The sequence below is a fragment of the Enhydra lutris genome, unplaced genomic scaffold (assembly GCF_002288905.1).
Source record: "Enhydra lutris kenyoni isolate GAN:26980312 unplaced genomic scaffold, ASM228890v2 scaffoldscaffold75, whole genome shotgun sequence".
Taxonomy (NCBI): Eukaryota; Metazoa; Chordata; class Mammalia; order Carnivora; family Mustelidae; genus Enhydra; species Enhydra lutris.
The window spans coordinates 3,120,087-3,134,784 of NW_019154159.1; the positions used below are offsets into that span (position 1 = coordinate 3,120,087).

Genomic DNA, 14,698 nt, shown 5'->3' on the forward strand with positions numbered 1-14,698 from the left:
CAAGCTATCATCCCAAACTGACAGCACAGAGCCCGGAAGTGAAGACTGGGGGTTCTTCGGAGACCCGCGCTTTGCTCGTCTCTAATGGCCCCGCCTGCACACACTTGAAATAACAAACTCCAACGGTCTTAAAAAGCCAGACAGGGGACTTAGGCTTAGAAAAATACAGACATGTAGTGAGTTAGAGACAGCCCAGTTAGTGCATTAAGCACTTAGAAAACGGTCTGGGAAGCCCATTCAAAACTAAACTCTGGAGGTCGCTGACACTTCGTGCCGTCACCCTGCAAACAGCCCTCGTCGGGTTGCACTAGGATACCCACGTCCATGCTCTGCTCCCAAGCGTCAGGGAGGCACGAGCGAGCCCCCTGGGGCACCCACACACAGCTGGGTGCTCCAACCTTTGGAAACAGTGCGAGTGGCATTAAGCCTTTCCTGGACTCAAAGAAAAGCACAAACTCTAAATGCAAACATAGTGGACAGCAGAGGGAAGGAACACCAGTTCAGAGAGTCCCTCAAGGGCTGTTTCGGGTTCGGGGGGCCTTTGGAGTTCTCTGTGTCTGCCATGATGTGAAAGGCTGTCACCTGTCAGAGCCCCTGCACTGAACAGGGGGAACAGAAAACATGGGGACGCATGCGCTTGCCGGGGACCGAAGACAGAAAGTGCCCCCTCCCTTATGTAGGCCACAAGCATAGGCCGGGTGCTCGCTGAGGCTGTGGCCACAACACCCAGTGGCCGGCTGGACAGACTCACCTTTCTTCTGTGGACCCGAGGTTTTCAATTTCATTAGCTACCTCTGCTATCTCATCCTTGAGCCTCTACAAAACAGACAGGTCAGAATTAGCAGGAGGGGCCGATGCCAGTGAGAAGAGCCCCTCTAACAGCTCACATAACTCTCTCCAACCACAAACAAGACAAAATAAGCCAAAATGAAATAAGACAAACCAGGGGAAAAAAATCTTTAACATTTGGAAAATCCATCTATTCGACAAGTACGTGTTGAGCTCCTACCAGATGGTACACATTCCAGGGAATACGGAGGTGGAAGAGACCACTCCTCACCTCCAGGAGTTCACTGTCTAGGGAAGCTTATCATCACAGACGCTGCGTAAAATACGTACTTCTCCCCTGAAAGGCGGCTGCCTCGATACAGTCTATCAGATCTGCGGCCACGACGCGACTGTGTCTGCAGACTCAGGACGAAGGGGCCCCACGCCCAGACTGTCGGGCCAGCGGCGCTGGGGCCGGGCTAACACTGCCACCCAGCGGCGGGCCACGGGAATGTCCACCCGAGCTCCCGCCTCTCCGCCCCCGCCCCCTTTCATGGGTAACACAACACAGACCCTCGGAATGGACAGTCCCAGCGAAGGGGGGCTTCGAGTGAAGAACTGCTAAGACTTCTGAGGAAAAGTGAGTTGGGGGAAACCGGAGGGGGAGATGAACCATGAGAGACTGTGGACTCTGAAAAACAATCTGAGGGTTTTGAAGGGGCGGGGTGGGGTGGGAGGTTGGGGGAGCCAGGTGGTGGGTATTATGGAGGGCACGTATTGCATGGAGCACTGGGTGTGGTGCATAAACAATGAATTCTAGTACACTGAAGAGTAATTAAAAAAATTAAAAATTAAAAAAAGAAAGACTTCCAAGCATTTACCAGTGAAACAGTTATCAAAGAATTAATGCAAATGATCAAATTCTACTGAAGTCAACACCGGAGCAAGGCTTTCCTTCACACATTCTGCAGCTCTGGGGTTCCAGGGCATGTCCCCTCCCTCCCCTTCCCACCCCCGAAAGCCAAAGGCTTTGCGAAGAATTCTGCAAGAATAACATCTACTGCCCCAAGGGCTAAAATAACCCAACCAATGGCTTCTATGACTTACGTCCTACAAAGCTTCACGGTTACGCAAAGGATCTTAGAAAAATGGATGAAACCATGCTTGCGGCTGAAGCACCTCACGGGGCACGGGGCCTCGTTTAACCCTGACAACAGCCTACCAACAGGTGCTTTCGTGCCCATCTCACAGCGGAAGAAACTGAAGTTCAAAGAATCCTTTCATCTGAGATCGCTCGTCCAGGAAGAGGCAGCGCCAGGATGGGACGTGGGTCTAGCTTAGCCCGAAGTCCATGTTCCAAGCACCCGAGCCCTCACCCATGCCCCCCTCGGCAGTTAGAAGCCCACGTGGGAGTCAGGGGGGCCTAGGCTCCCCTGGTTCTCGCAACCGAGCAGGCGGGTGAGGCTTCACAAACCACCTAAGCCAGGCCTCCCTCTTCTCACCGGGAAAACCAAGGTGTGTCAGTCACTACGCTCTGCTCAGCACCGAGGCGGGGAGGGGGCGGTGTCAGCTCGAAGATATCATGAGGAGACCTCCGTAAAGGACACTGTCACACCACACGCGTCACCCCGCGACCTCCTACCTGAATGTCGGCCAGCAGCTCCTGCTTTCTCCGCCGGATGTTCTCCAGTTCCTGGCGCTCCTCTGCGGTCAGGTCACTGGGAACTACAAGAAAGGAGGAAAATGTTACTAGGAAAGCTTTATCTCACGAAAAATAAACAGACTCCGGACACCACAAAAGGACAAGGACACCACGGAAGAAACCAGAAGCCCGTTTTGGAAATGGGGACAGCTCTGGCTCCCATTCTCCCTCAGCTTCCCCGAAGGAAGACAGCACCCTGCTCGCAGAGAAAAAGCTCGCTGGAGAGCGCTTGCCATGGAAACGAGAGAGAAAAGGCCGCCTGAGGTCAGATAAGGTCGGCCGGGGATAAAAGGGGACTGTCCGCTGAGCCCTGGCCATCTTCAGCCCTGTCAGCGGGGACGCTTCAGGCCCCCGTGAACCCATCTCTTGAGGCCTCGGCCCCCTCGTGGACCTCCCCAGAGACCTGGAACCACTTCTGCGACTCCCTGAAGTGGGGAGGGGGTGGTCCCTGCACAACAACATGAACACTTCTGGGCCATTTGGGGACAGGGAGGGGACAGACCAACCCACACAGAGGGAAAAAGCCCAGAAGGATGTAGCCCAGCCAAGTGCCTGCTTGGCTCTGAGACTTTGCTCTCGGCCTTACGTGCTCTCCTGAGCCCATCCTGAGAACACAGTCACTGAATTCCCATCACCGTACATGTCCCCTCCGAGGCCACAGCTCCTCACCTCCAGGAGCAGGGGCTTGGGACAGCAGCCCCTCGGTCAGAGGGGACACAAGCCCTCGGGTCAGGAAACCCTTGGCTCAAATCCCGCCTCCGACCCGCCACACACAGCCGCCCGCCGGGCCCACGTCCTCGGCGGCAGAGCAGGCGTCGCGGCCCCGCACTCGGGAGGGCTGCGCGTGGACAGAGGCCACCAGAGGAAGCGCCCAGAGCCCGCCTGGCGCTCCGCGGAAGCTGGAGAGCATTGGCGACCGCAAACGGCTCCCAGCTGGATGGAGGGGGCAGCAGGCGGGTGTTTCCACACAGGGCCGGCACCGGCACGAGTCCGAACCGTGGTGACGGAGCCCATGACATGGGACCAGGCCCGCGTGAGGACTGCGCGCGATCCATGCCACAGCTCGTGCACAAGGTACAAATGCCCCCGTAGTGCATTTTACATCAACCGCATGTGGAACTCATTACTTGATGAGTAAAATACACTATTTCAACTGCTCCACGTGGGCTACAGACAGAAAGTAACGCTGCATTTTGTGGCTCAGACTACATTTGCGCCGACAGCGCGGAGCAGGGACAGCGGCTCTGCCTGAAAGCACAGGACCCACAACTGTGTTTCTGCGACACTGAGACACTACTGCGGTCATAGCCACTTACTTTCCCCAAACAGTTTATACAAATCACAGAAGACAACAAGAGAGGGCAGAAGCGACAAAGATGATGTGTAGAGCACAGGTCGACTACCTCCATAAGATAAGCTGGCTTTTTTTTTTTTAAGCAGGCTGCACACCCAGCACGGAGCCCAACGTGGGGCTTCAACCCACAACCCTAAGATCAAGACCTGAGCTGAGATCAAGAGTTGGGCGCTCAACCAACCAAGCCACCCAGGTGCCCCTAACTTCTCCTTTACGCAGAGTTCCCCTGACCCTTCTCCAGAAAAGTGCTTTTAAACTTCCCCAAGACACACTAAAACATGCATTTGCTATCACGGCCTGATCTCCATACACAACAGTACCAAAAATGCACCTTCTTCATGGGACAGCCACTAGCATCTTCTATCCTTTTACCCTTCGTTTTCTTCACGGTGGCTGGGATGGCACAGCCTAACGCACCGAGTCCCACAGTAGGAGGCACCAATGTTGGAGGCTAGAGGGTTCCGGCAGATGACGGAAACCCAGCCCAGGTCACCTTCCAAGAGTGGCCTCGCTGTATCCCTGGAACTCCAGGGAACATTCACCAGCGCTGCCTGAGCAGCTGGACCCGGGACGCGTCTACTCGGGACGGGGTGCACGCCGCTCTGGAGCAGGAGACTCTACGGACACGTGCTCTGTTCTCGAGAAAAGCACACTTGAAGCAGGGCACTCTAGTTTCTCTCCATCTCACAGAGCAGACTTTGTATCCCATGAAGACTGGAGGATCCCTTTAAGAAATAATTTCCTGAGGTTCTAGAAGACAAATATTCTTCTAACATAACATGGTTTTGGACATTTGAGGCAACAGTTCATTTGTAATAGCTATTCCACAGGGGAGAATAACCAGGCTGCGGTTCTGAAGCTACAAGACGGTGTAATCAGATCATCGCGTCCCTACCCAAGCAGAGGCAAGACTACGGCCCTCGGACGAGGCTGATGAAAAACAGACCCAGCATGTAGAAAATGTGCATCTGAAGACTTGCTGTGCGCCCGGAGAAGCCAGTGTTTCTCCTTCCAGAGTGGAAAATCTCTGCGGTTGCTTTCTTTACAGAACCTCACACTCACCCGGTCCTGGTTAGCCTTCGCGCATGACCACTCTTTGGGAAGGTCACCATCTAGCCTCTGGGGCACCAATTCAGAACCTGCTGCTGATCCTGCCCCTGCCAGCACACGATCTTGGAAACAGTAAAGGAATTTTTTTAAAAGCTATAAACCTCCAACACCAAAAAGTCATGGAGAGGGGCCTACAGCAGAAGAGGTTTCAACAAACTTCTGGGACAGAGAGCAGAGTGCCAACTCCTCCTTCCAGGGGCTGCGGGGGCCCGTCCCGGCCGGGTCTGCAGAGCCCAGCACAGTGCCTGACAGAGCACAGGCTGCGGATGTCCGCACCCCCGGCCGAACAAAACCCCTGAGCAAGCAGCTGAGCCGGGAGACCGGGCACTGCCCTTCCAGCGAAGCCGGTCCCGCCAACCAGACGAAAGCAGAGCCTCGGTGCACACGAGGCCGCCCCACACACGGATGCCCACTCGACCTTCTGCCGCTAGGTCCTACACCACAGAGACGGCGGAACCTGCCGCCCAGACGAGCATGAGCGAGGCAGGGAACAGAAAACCCATCCTGGAGCCGAACAAAAGGAAACTTCAAAAGAACAGAGAACTCTAAAAAAGGGACAGTTAAACAATACGCTCCTGGAAATTAAACCTATATTTGTCCCCCAGCTTCCTCCCATCAAAAAGGGGTTAAAAGATAGAGGGGGGCACGTGCAGAACTAAGAGCAAAGAGACCTGAAGACAGAAGCAGAGACGGACTCACTCGGGGAGACACTCACGTAAAAATCCCCAAGTCAGAGGATTCGAGATGATCCTAACCCTCCATGAGCAGGAAGGGGAGGAGGCGGCCGGTGTGACAGTGGGAGACAGAGGGGCTTTCGAGGGTCTAAATAAAAATGACTTTGACCCTAGAATTAATTCGCAGTCGATGCGGAAGACAAAACAGGATCATTTCAGACACAGGAGAGCTCCTTCGGGAGGAGGAAGATGTGCACACCAGGACGGGGCAGGAGCAGCCTTGGGAGCCCGAGGAAGCGTGCGCGGACGTGTGCGCGCTCTCGTGCATGGACGGGAAGGTGACCGGCGGCCGGCAAGCAGCCCCTCCCAGAGAAGGGACAAGAAGACCACCGAGAAGCATTTCTAAGATGTGGAGGCACCACGGGGCCTTCTCTCAACGAACAAAGAGGATCCCGGGACACAGAGCAAGCATGAAGGGGATCGCGAGGCGGCCACAGCGGGCAGTGTTCAGGGGAGGCGAGGAAGCAGAGTCCTCCGGGCCTCCTCGCCGGGGGCAGCGCCCGAGAGAGCGCCAGGCCGAGCAGCAAGTACATCCGTGCAGCGGTGCGCGCACAGCCTCTCAAGCCCCGGAGCCGGACCGCAGACGTGGCCTGAAGGCTGCCCGCAGTCACGCGTTATCGTCGTGCAGGCCAAGGGCGGGGCGGGGGAAGGCAAGGCGGGTCCCCACGGCACCTGCTTACAAAACCAGGGACAGAGCTAAGAGATCAACGAACAAAAAAATGAAGCTGTAAATATGTGTATGCAAGTCCCAGAAGTGGAAACAAAGGAACCAAACACTGAGGAACCATCCAGAATGGACAGCGAGAGAGCGGAGAGAATGATGTGAAGTGGGAGGGGTCGAGGGACCATCTCTGACTTTGATAAACCCGTCAGCGGGATGAGACATTAACGTGCACTTGGCGGCACCTACCAGAAGAAAACAGCCAGAAAAAGCGAATGACTAGCGGCTGCTTCTGGGGAGTGGGTCTGCGAATAGAGAGGTGGGTCCTATCAGCTCCTAAATACTGGCTCAAAAAATACATGTAGGCATTACTGCATTTTAAATTATTATTATTTTTTAAAGATTTTATTTATTTATTTGACAGAGAGATCACAAGCAAGCAGAGAGGCAGGCAGAGAGAGAGGAGGAAGCAGGCTCCCTGCCGAGCAGAGAGCCCGATGTGGGGCTCGATCCCAGGACTCTGAGATCATGACCTGAGCCAAAGGCAGAGGCTTAACCCACTGAACCACCCAGGCGCCCGCATTACTGCATTTTAAAAAAGATTTTATTTACTTTTTTGAGAGAGAGTGCGCACAAGAAAGCAGAGGTGGGGGCGGGCAGAGGGAGAGGGAGAAGCAGGCTCCCCACTGACAGGGACCCCCACCCCACCCCAGGACCCAGGATCATGACCTGAGCCACCCAGGTAACCCAATACTCCTGCACTTTTAAAATGAAAACTTTGTAAAAACATTCGTCTGGGGTCCCCAGAGAAGACAGACCTTCTGCGGCCTGAGGTCAGAAGGGACCCGCACCGCAGCAGAATAAACAAAACGTGTTCACGCGTGCGCCGACCTCCCGACATCAGCCGCAGGATCCCACTGCCCACCGCGTGCCAGCCTGAGCTGCCTGCGGTCACGGCGCTGCCTGCCTTCAGGTTCAGCAAATCACCTGAGAACTTTCACAGAAGGGCTGGTTTGCATCTCATCTGTCTCGTGCAGCTCTGCCTGCGACCAGGAGAAAAGCCAGCACCCCAACCCACGTGCCTCCTGCACCAGAACTCCTCAAGGGCAGGTCGCCTCCTCACTCCAAGCCCGGGTGCACACGCTGCTCCGGAGGCGAGTCAACGCCGTGGAGAAAATGCTTCCCTTCACTTAACAGCAGAGAGGATCCAAACCACGGCTGGGGAGGGAGGGGGTGTGCGACCCCCGGACGGGGCAGGCCATGCCAGGGCAGGAAGGCAAGGCACAGTCGCGCAAGTCCCACACCCCACGTGCCTGGAAAAGCAGCCTGGGCCCCAGCGAGGGCACGTACCACTGCTGTGGCTCTCCCTCGAAGCCATGAGGGTTAAACAGAAAAGATCGGCTGACGCTGGAGGGCCAGATGGCAGAGAGACAAACAACCCCCCCACTGCCACGTGGCTGCAGCACGCTTCTGTGCCAGGAAGGCGGCTGAGCCCCCTTCTCTAGAAAAGAATGGCAACCAGTGAGGCAGCAGCCCGAGCACAAACGATGGGGGGCAGAGCGCCTGGGGGTCTAGAGGCCTCCGGAACACACTCCTGCGAAGGTTAATTTACAAGGTGTCCCCCTTCCAGCAAGGGGGCCAGGGCAGGATGGGCCCTCCCCAATCCCTTGCAGGGTTCCAATTCAATGCAGGGGATTAAAGTGTGGACAACAAGGGACCATTGTGCTCAGCTGTGAATAGAAAACCCACACAAGGGAAGCTTCCATTTATTTCTTTATTTAAATGTTGCTCTGCAGACTTTACCAGTCGCAGAGCCCCAGAGCTGCGATGCGCCCCATCCAGCACACACAAAGGAGGACTGTCTTAAAGGGACAGCTCCCATCGACAAGCACACGGCCGCAATCCCTCTCGGCTCGGGCTCCCCTTCCGCAGCTCCCCCTCCGCAGGCAGGAGCAGGTGCCCAGCGATCCGCCATGAAGTCCAACCGAGAAAGCAGTTCTTCTGAGAGCAGTTTCTGCTCAGCAGGAGCACTGGCGGCCGCAGGCCAACACGGACCACTCTGTCCTACATCCCTGGCAGTGTTAAAGGTGTGCTTCGGGACGGAGACGCCACTCGCGGAGGTCCTCTGGCGACACCAGATCCCTCTGCCTGGCTCTAAAACACGCCACTCGCCTTGTTTTTCCAACCGTGACCATCAGCCGTCGCCTTCTTATATATAGCCCCTGCCTTTCAGTGGAGAAGAGGGGTCCAAATTTAAACCAGCACAGCAGGGAAATGTTTTAAGAAGGAAGGCCAAGAATCTAGAAAGGTCCTTCTTACCCCCCATGCCTGGAGAAGGTAAACAGGCAGGCAGGAGAGAACACCCTAGACCAAGTTCCCACCCAGGCTAGGGAGGGCATCGGTGTGTCTGGACGCTCTCCGGGACCAGAGACCCGCTGGTGTAAGCAGAGCCACGCCTTCGCAGACCTGTGTGTTTTAGGAGACTGGAAATACACAGCCTCAGACACCCGACTGGGAGCGCCAGCTAGAGCAGAGCAGCAGTGGCAAAGTACGTGCTTTCTTATACCCTCTCTAGAAAGTGCTGCCAGCTCTAGAGAGAACCCAGCCACTTACAAACAGCTTCTGGGTTCGAGAGGACATATCTGGGATGCCGTCCATGGGAGTAAAGGCGATATCCTCCCCTCCAGAGACTTAAAGGTGGAAGGGCCTGCGTCTACCAACCTCGGACCTGTGCAGATCGTACTGGTTCGATGCCTCACACTGCCGCACCCAATGGGCTGAGTCACCTGGTCTCCCAGGAAATCGCAGTGACTTACAATGTGAAAGACTCAAGAGATTAGAAGGAACTCGGGCACTGGAGACCAGCATTCAACAAACTTTCATAAACTTCTCAACCCCAAACCAACACCGGAACACCTGGGGTGAGATCTTGGCAGCAAGGATAAGGCGGCGACCCACACACAGAGCAGCTCTCAGCAAAGAGCAACACGGGGGGGCACCTGGGTGGCTCAGTCGTTAAGCGTCTGCCTTCGGCTCGGGTCATGATCCCAGGATTCTGGGATCGAGCCCCGCATCGGGCTCCCGGCTTGGTGGGAAGCCTGCTTCTCCCTCTCTCACTCCCCCTGCTTGTGTTCCCTCTCTCGCTGTGTCTCTCTGTCAAATAAATAAATACAATATTAAAAAAAAAAAAAAAAAAAAGCAACACGGGGACACGGAACACAAAAAGCTGCGATGACTAAGGAACTGCAGGGAAAGCCTCGGTCCCGAGACAGGGACAGGCCTCAGGACGGGCCTCAGGACGGCCGGCACGCCCAGAGGGCAAGGGAGGGAGGAGGACAGACACAGCACACCCACGGGACCAGAGCCGGAACCTGGCTGCGCCGGTGACCAGCAGTGCCGATGCTCACATCAGACCTTTACAGAAAGTCTGCTGACTTCGGAAAACCAACGACTCTTCCTTCCTACTAAGTCAAGACCGGGCATTCTTTCTAACCTGCATAGAGCGTCATTCCACGTCAAGAAGGAAGGACAGCCTGACGCCGGCTACAACCCAGGTGAACCCTGAGGACAGCGGGCTCAGTGAGAGCAGCCAGCCATAGAAGGCCACTTGCTGAAGGATTCCACCTCCCTGAGGTCCCCAGAGCAGGCAAATCCACAGACAGAGAGTAGGATGGAGGCTGCCAGGGGCCAGGGGAAGGGAGCTGGGGGGGCGGTGCTGACCAGGGACCGAGTTTCCATTTTACAAGGTGGAAACTTCTGGAGCCTGGCTGCACAACACGGACTATCTGGAGCGCTACCGAACCGTCTGCTTACGACCATCAATTTTATCTCGCATGTACGTCACCATCGTGAAAAGTAAACTGAACATACGGAAAGTTAATGGCAGAATCCTGACTCCCTGACTCCTGCTTACTGTGCTCCTCCCCCGACCGGCGTACGGCACGTCTCACCGCCAATTTCTGGCCTAGGAGATTTTATTTTTTTGAAGGTTTATTTATTTTCAGGGTGGGGAGAGGGAGGGAGGAGCGGCAGAGGGAGAGACGGTCCCAAGCAGATTCCCTGCTGAGCGCGGGGCCTCATCTCAGGACCCGGAGATCACGACCTGAGCTGAAACCCAAAGTCCAACACTCAACCGACGGAGCCACCCGGGCGGCCCCGCCTAGATTTTGAAGGAACTTGAGCACAAAATGCCACCAGGAGTGAGATCAGCACGTGGCTCACAGCGGATACTCAGCACAGAGAGGCCAGCGTCCCTCTAGCAAACGGCCACGCAAACATTCACTAGTCCAGTTTAACTTCTCTCCACACAAAAGCCACCAAGTCTCCTACTTAGGAGGAAGGACAGATACGTTAATGATTTTACTGCCATTTTCTCCATCTTTAAGAAAAACTCTGTTCCAGGGGGGCGCCTGGGTAGTTCAGTGGGTTAAGTAAGCCTCTGCCTTCGGCTCAGGTCACGATCTCAGGGTCCTGGGATCGAGCCCCGCATCGGGGTCTCTGCTCGGCGGGGAGCCTGCTTCCTCCTCTCTCTCTCTCTGCCTGCCTCTCTGCCTGCTTGTGATCTCTCTCTGTCAAATAAGGAAATTAAAAAAGAAAGAAAAAGAAAAGCTCTGTTCCCGCCTCAGTCTTGGAGCCGGCTCATTAGTCCAGAGAAGCTACTCGGGGTTGAGGGTGGGAGGAGGACCGCTGCTGGGGGCTTTCCTCGCCAGGTCATTCCAGGATCTCCGGCCAACCCCTCACCCTGCCCCAACTGGAATGGGCGGTCATCATCACGGCCCTTCTCAAAAAAGAACAGGTATCAAACAGCCCCACAGACGCCCAGCTGGCTCAGGTACTGCGGCAACTCGGGATGGCAGGGTTGTGAGTTCGAGCCCCATGTTGGGTATAGAGATCACTTCGAAACAAAAGCTTTATTCAAAAATGAAAACAAACCCACACAGCCCCATAAACTTAGGGGGGGAAAGGGTATTCTGTCCTCTTACCTTACACACAGAAGTGGACTGACACATCTTATCCAGTAAGTCCTAAGACTCCAGCACTAACCAGCCAACCAAAGGGAGATGAGGTCAAATTTCAAGGTAGTAAAAGGGACGAAATCATAAAATTGTACCCTTAAGGTTTGGTTTAGAAAAACAAAGTTAGGGGCACCTGGGTGGCTCAGCTTTCAGCTCGGGTCATGATCCCAGGGTCCACTGAGCAGGGAGCCTGCTTCCCCCCACCCCGCCTGCCTCTCTGCCCACTTGTGATCGCTGTCAAATAAATAAATAAAATCTTAAAAAAAAAAAAAAGAAAAAAAAGTTAACATCTGCTTTCAATGAAAGGTAAAAACTAGAGAACAATCTAGAAACCCTCTCCACCTTTTCTCAAGCCTGACGGCGATAAGATCTGCTCCGGCTGGAGGTCTGCAGCAGGACTCTCTCAGGCTTCAGACTTCCACTCTCTGTCTGCAAGGCTGTATTTAAAAGATCACAGGAACGGAAAGCAGAGCTGGAACCAGCTCAACAGGGGACAACCATTTTCTTGCCTGGCCCCCTTAAGACAGAGGCAGAGTGCTCAGCTCTTGGGGAAACCCTGGGAATTCCCTACCCAACAGACAGACCAAGTCATCTGAGCTCACCGCCCTTTCTCCTGAGGGAAGGGCTCCAGGAACACCCCTGTGCCGGATGCGGCACCCCTTCCGTGGCACAGCTGTGTGGCCACACCCCTTTCAGTCCAAAACAGAGGCTTGGGGGGTGGTTTTAAGAGGTCAGTTTTCTCTCACTTCACCTGCTCTTAAAACCTATTTGTATGCCAGCTCTTGGTAAAACCTTCATTTTTTGGCACACTAAAATATTCTCCGTCCGTCTGATCGCTGGAACGGACCCCTAGGATCCAATGAAATGTGCAATTCCAACTCCTTTCCTGGGCGTACTGCTGGGAGGAGGGCTACCCACTCCCAGGAGTGGTTCCAAAGTCCTCAGAGGCACGCAAAGCTCCCGGGCTGGGTCCAGAGGGGAGAGGATCGCCCTGCATCCGTCCCTCTCTTCCTGCTGTCCTGTTTCTCACCTCGCCGAACCGGGGCCACCAAAATTGGCCATCAGCTTGCTCCTGAACCTCAGGCCTAGAAAAAAACCACACTGAATACTGGAACATCTACCCCAAGAAGCCAGTGGAAAACCCTAGGAGGAGAGAACACGCAGAACCCCGAGGCGGTCATGCAGAGACGGCCGCGTGCGCAGCACATCACGGGCTCTGCTGCCAGGAGGGGAGAGGCCCGCAACGGAGCACACCCGAGCGGACCGCACACTCCGCATGAAGGCCCGCGCGCCGAGCTCACGCGCCACCGCCCCGCCTCTTACCCAAGGCGAGTCCCCTCTCCGGCAGCCCCCGCAGCCCCCGTCAAAGCCTGGGCCGCTCGCCGCTCTCCGCTTCAGAGGCCATGGTGGGCCGGCACCGCGGCCCCAGGGCGCCAGACTCCCGGGAGCTCCCGCAGCCCCCAGTGGACGGAGGGACGGAGCCAGCACGGCATGTGCGCAGGCACAGCCAGGGTCGGGGAGGTGGCCCGGGAACAAAAGCCGAGTGGAAACCGAAGACGGAGAGGGAGCCGGTGCTGGCGGGGAAGGCTGGTGGGGACAGAGATGGCCGCGGAGCTGCCGCCCGGCTGACACTCGCGTGTGTGCCGCTCGGCTCAGCTCCTCGCGGGCGTATTTCCATGAATGCGATTACAGCCGGCCCCTCCTACTCCCCCCACGCGGCCTCCTGGGGGAGGGGTGCGGATCGCTCGCAGGCTGCACTTGCTGTTCTCTACCCCAGAAGCAGAAGGCTGATGGCTGCTTCACTGGGAGGATGTTAACCCTTCCCCCTGAGGTGCCCTCTCATTACTGAGCGGATGGACGAGGGGGCAGACCTACAGGGCGGGCGGGGCGGGGGGAGGCTGTTCCGGCACACTCGGCACCTGGCCACCCCTCCTCCAGCTCTGCACCCCGGGAGCAGGCAGTCATGCTGACCAAAGGCCCCTGTGCTCTGGGGCCCAGGCCTCGCGTCTCCACACAGGTGTGCTCCGGCCTTTCCAGCAGAGACCTGGCCTCCCACTCCCACACTGGAGGTGGCAGCACCACATTCCAGCACATTCTGATTAGCAGCAGCTCGGCGGGCTGATCTCGGGGACAGTACCATAAGGAGGCCTGTGACATGAAACATCACCGCAGCCCAAGAGCCGTGGCTCTCAAAGTCAGAGGACCCGGGGACAACCTACGGGCACCCTTAAACACACAGACTTGGAGCCCCAGCACCCAGGACGTGGGTTCCACGTTAGACCGGAGCACGAGATGACTCGAAGCAGCTGTCTTTGGCTGGTGAGGGAAGAGACACAAGGTTCTACAATCAAGTGCCAAAGCAGCACTTTGGAGGAAAAAGAGAAGAGAAACCATGACACCAGCCTGGGGCTCTGTGACCTCCTGCCAGGTCGCTCTTCGTCACAAGGGCATCCAGGCAAAGCAGGGGGTTGAGCTGAGCACCCCTACCACCTCACCTCCAGATGGGACAACCCACAGTGTCTCTAGGCGTTGCCACATGTCCCCCGGAAGGCAGAACTGCCCTGCTTAACAACCACTGCTCCCCATGACCAACAACGGAGAAGACAAAACCATCCCCACGCCCCCCAACCAACTTCCAGTCTTCGGTCCTTAGGAAGCTGCTGAGAGGAGGCACCACCGGCAAGGCCTGGCCCCACCCCACCCCTCATCCTACTAGCAGAGGCTGCATGCACCGGCACGGGGTCGCCAGACCTGACCCAAGTATCCCAACTCTGTAACCCAGCCTCCGTCTTTGAAGAAATAGCCATAATAGGAACTATTTTACTTCTGTGCCAAAATGGCAGTTCTCATCTGTAAAATCTTACCAAGTCCATGAAAAATAAACCTCAGAATTACTCATGAACCCTCTGCTTTGGGCTGCAAAAGGAACGAGCTTTCAACAGAGGCGCACCTGGAGTCCCCACCCGACACAGTCCCACCACCTGGAAAGCCAGCCACTCCGGTCCGCCCCCTGGGGAGGGTCCTCCTGTCCCCCCCATTCTCCCTCCCAGTCTCCCTTCACTTCCTTGTGTCTAGGGACTCATGCTCACCGTCCCTCAAAAGCTACCACTTGCAGGGAAGACTCTGGGGCCACAGCGGACAGATTCCCCTCTCATTCCACACGTGCTGTGACCGTCACCCAAGCATCTCAACCCACGCCACCCCTCTGTGTCCACTCATGCAGCCTACCGTCGGGCGACGCGCTGTCCTTCCAGGGGGCTCCTCTGTCCAGCAGTAGCCCCTGCTCTACGTGAATAACCGGGGCTCTCCTCTGTCCAGCAGTAGCCCCTGCTCTACGTGAATAACCGGGGCTCT

At 56.2% G+C, this 14,698-nt stretch overlaps 1 protein-coding gene across 1 annotated transcript in view; it reads right to left on the reverse strand.

The window, feature by feature from the left end:
- The window catches only part of LOC111160467 (cytohesin 1), a 40,022-nt gene that overhangs the window by 18,069 nt on the left and 7,255 nt on the right, over positions 1–14,698 (reverse strand). Inside the window, exons 2-3 of the mRNA XM_022523611.1 lie at positions 2,411–2,493; positions 752–816 (exon numbers count right to left, since the gene is read on the reverse strand). Coding sequence (XP_022379319.1) covers positions 752–816; positions 2,411–2,493 — 148 coding nt within the window. The remainder of the gene's footprint in view (positions 1–751; positions 817–2,410; positions 2,494–14,698) is intronic.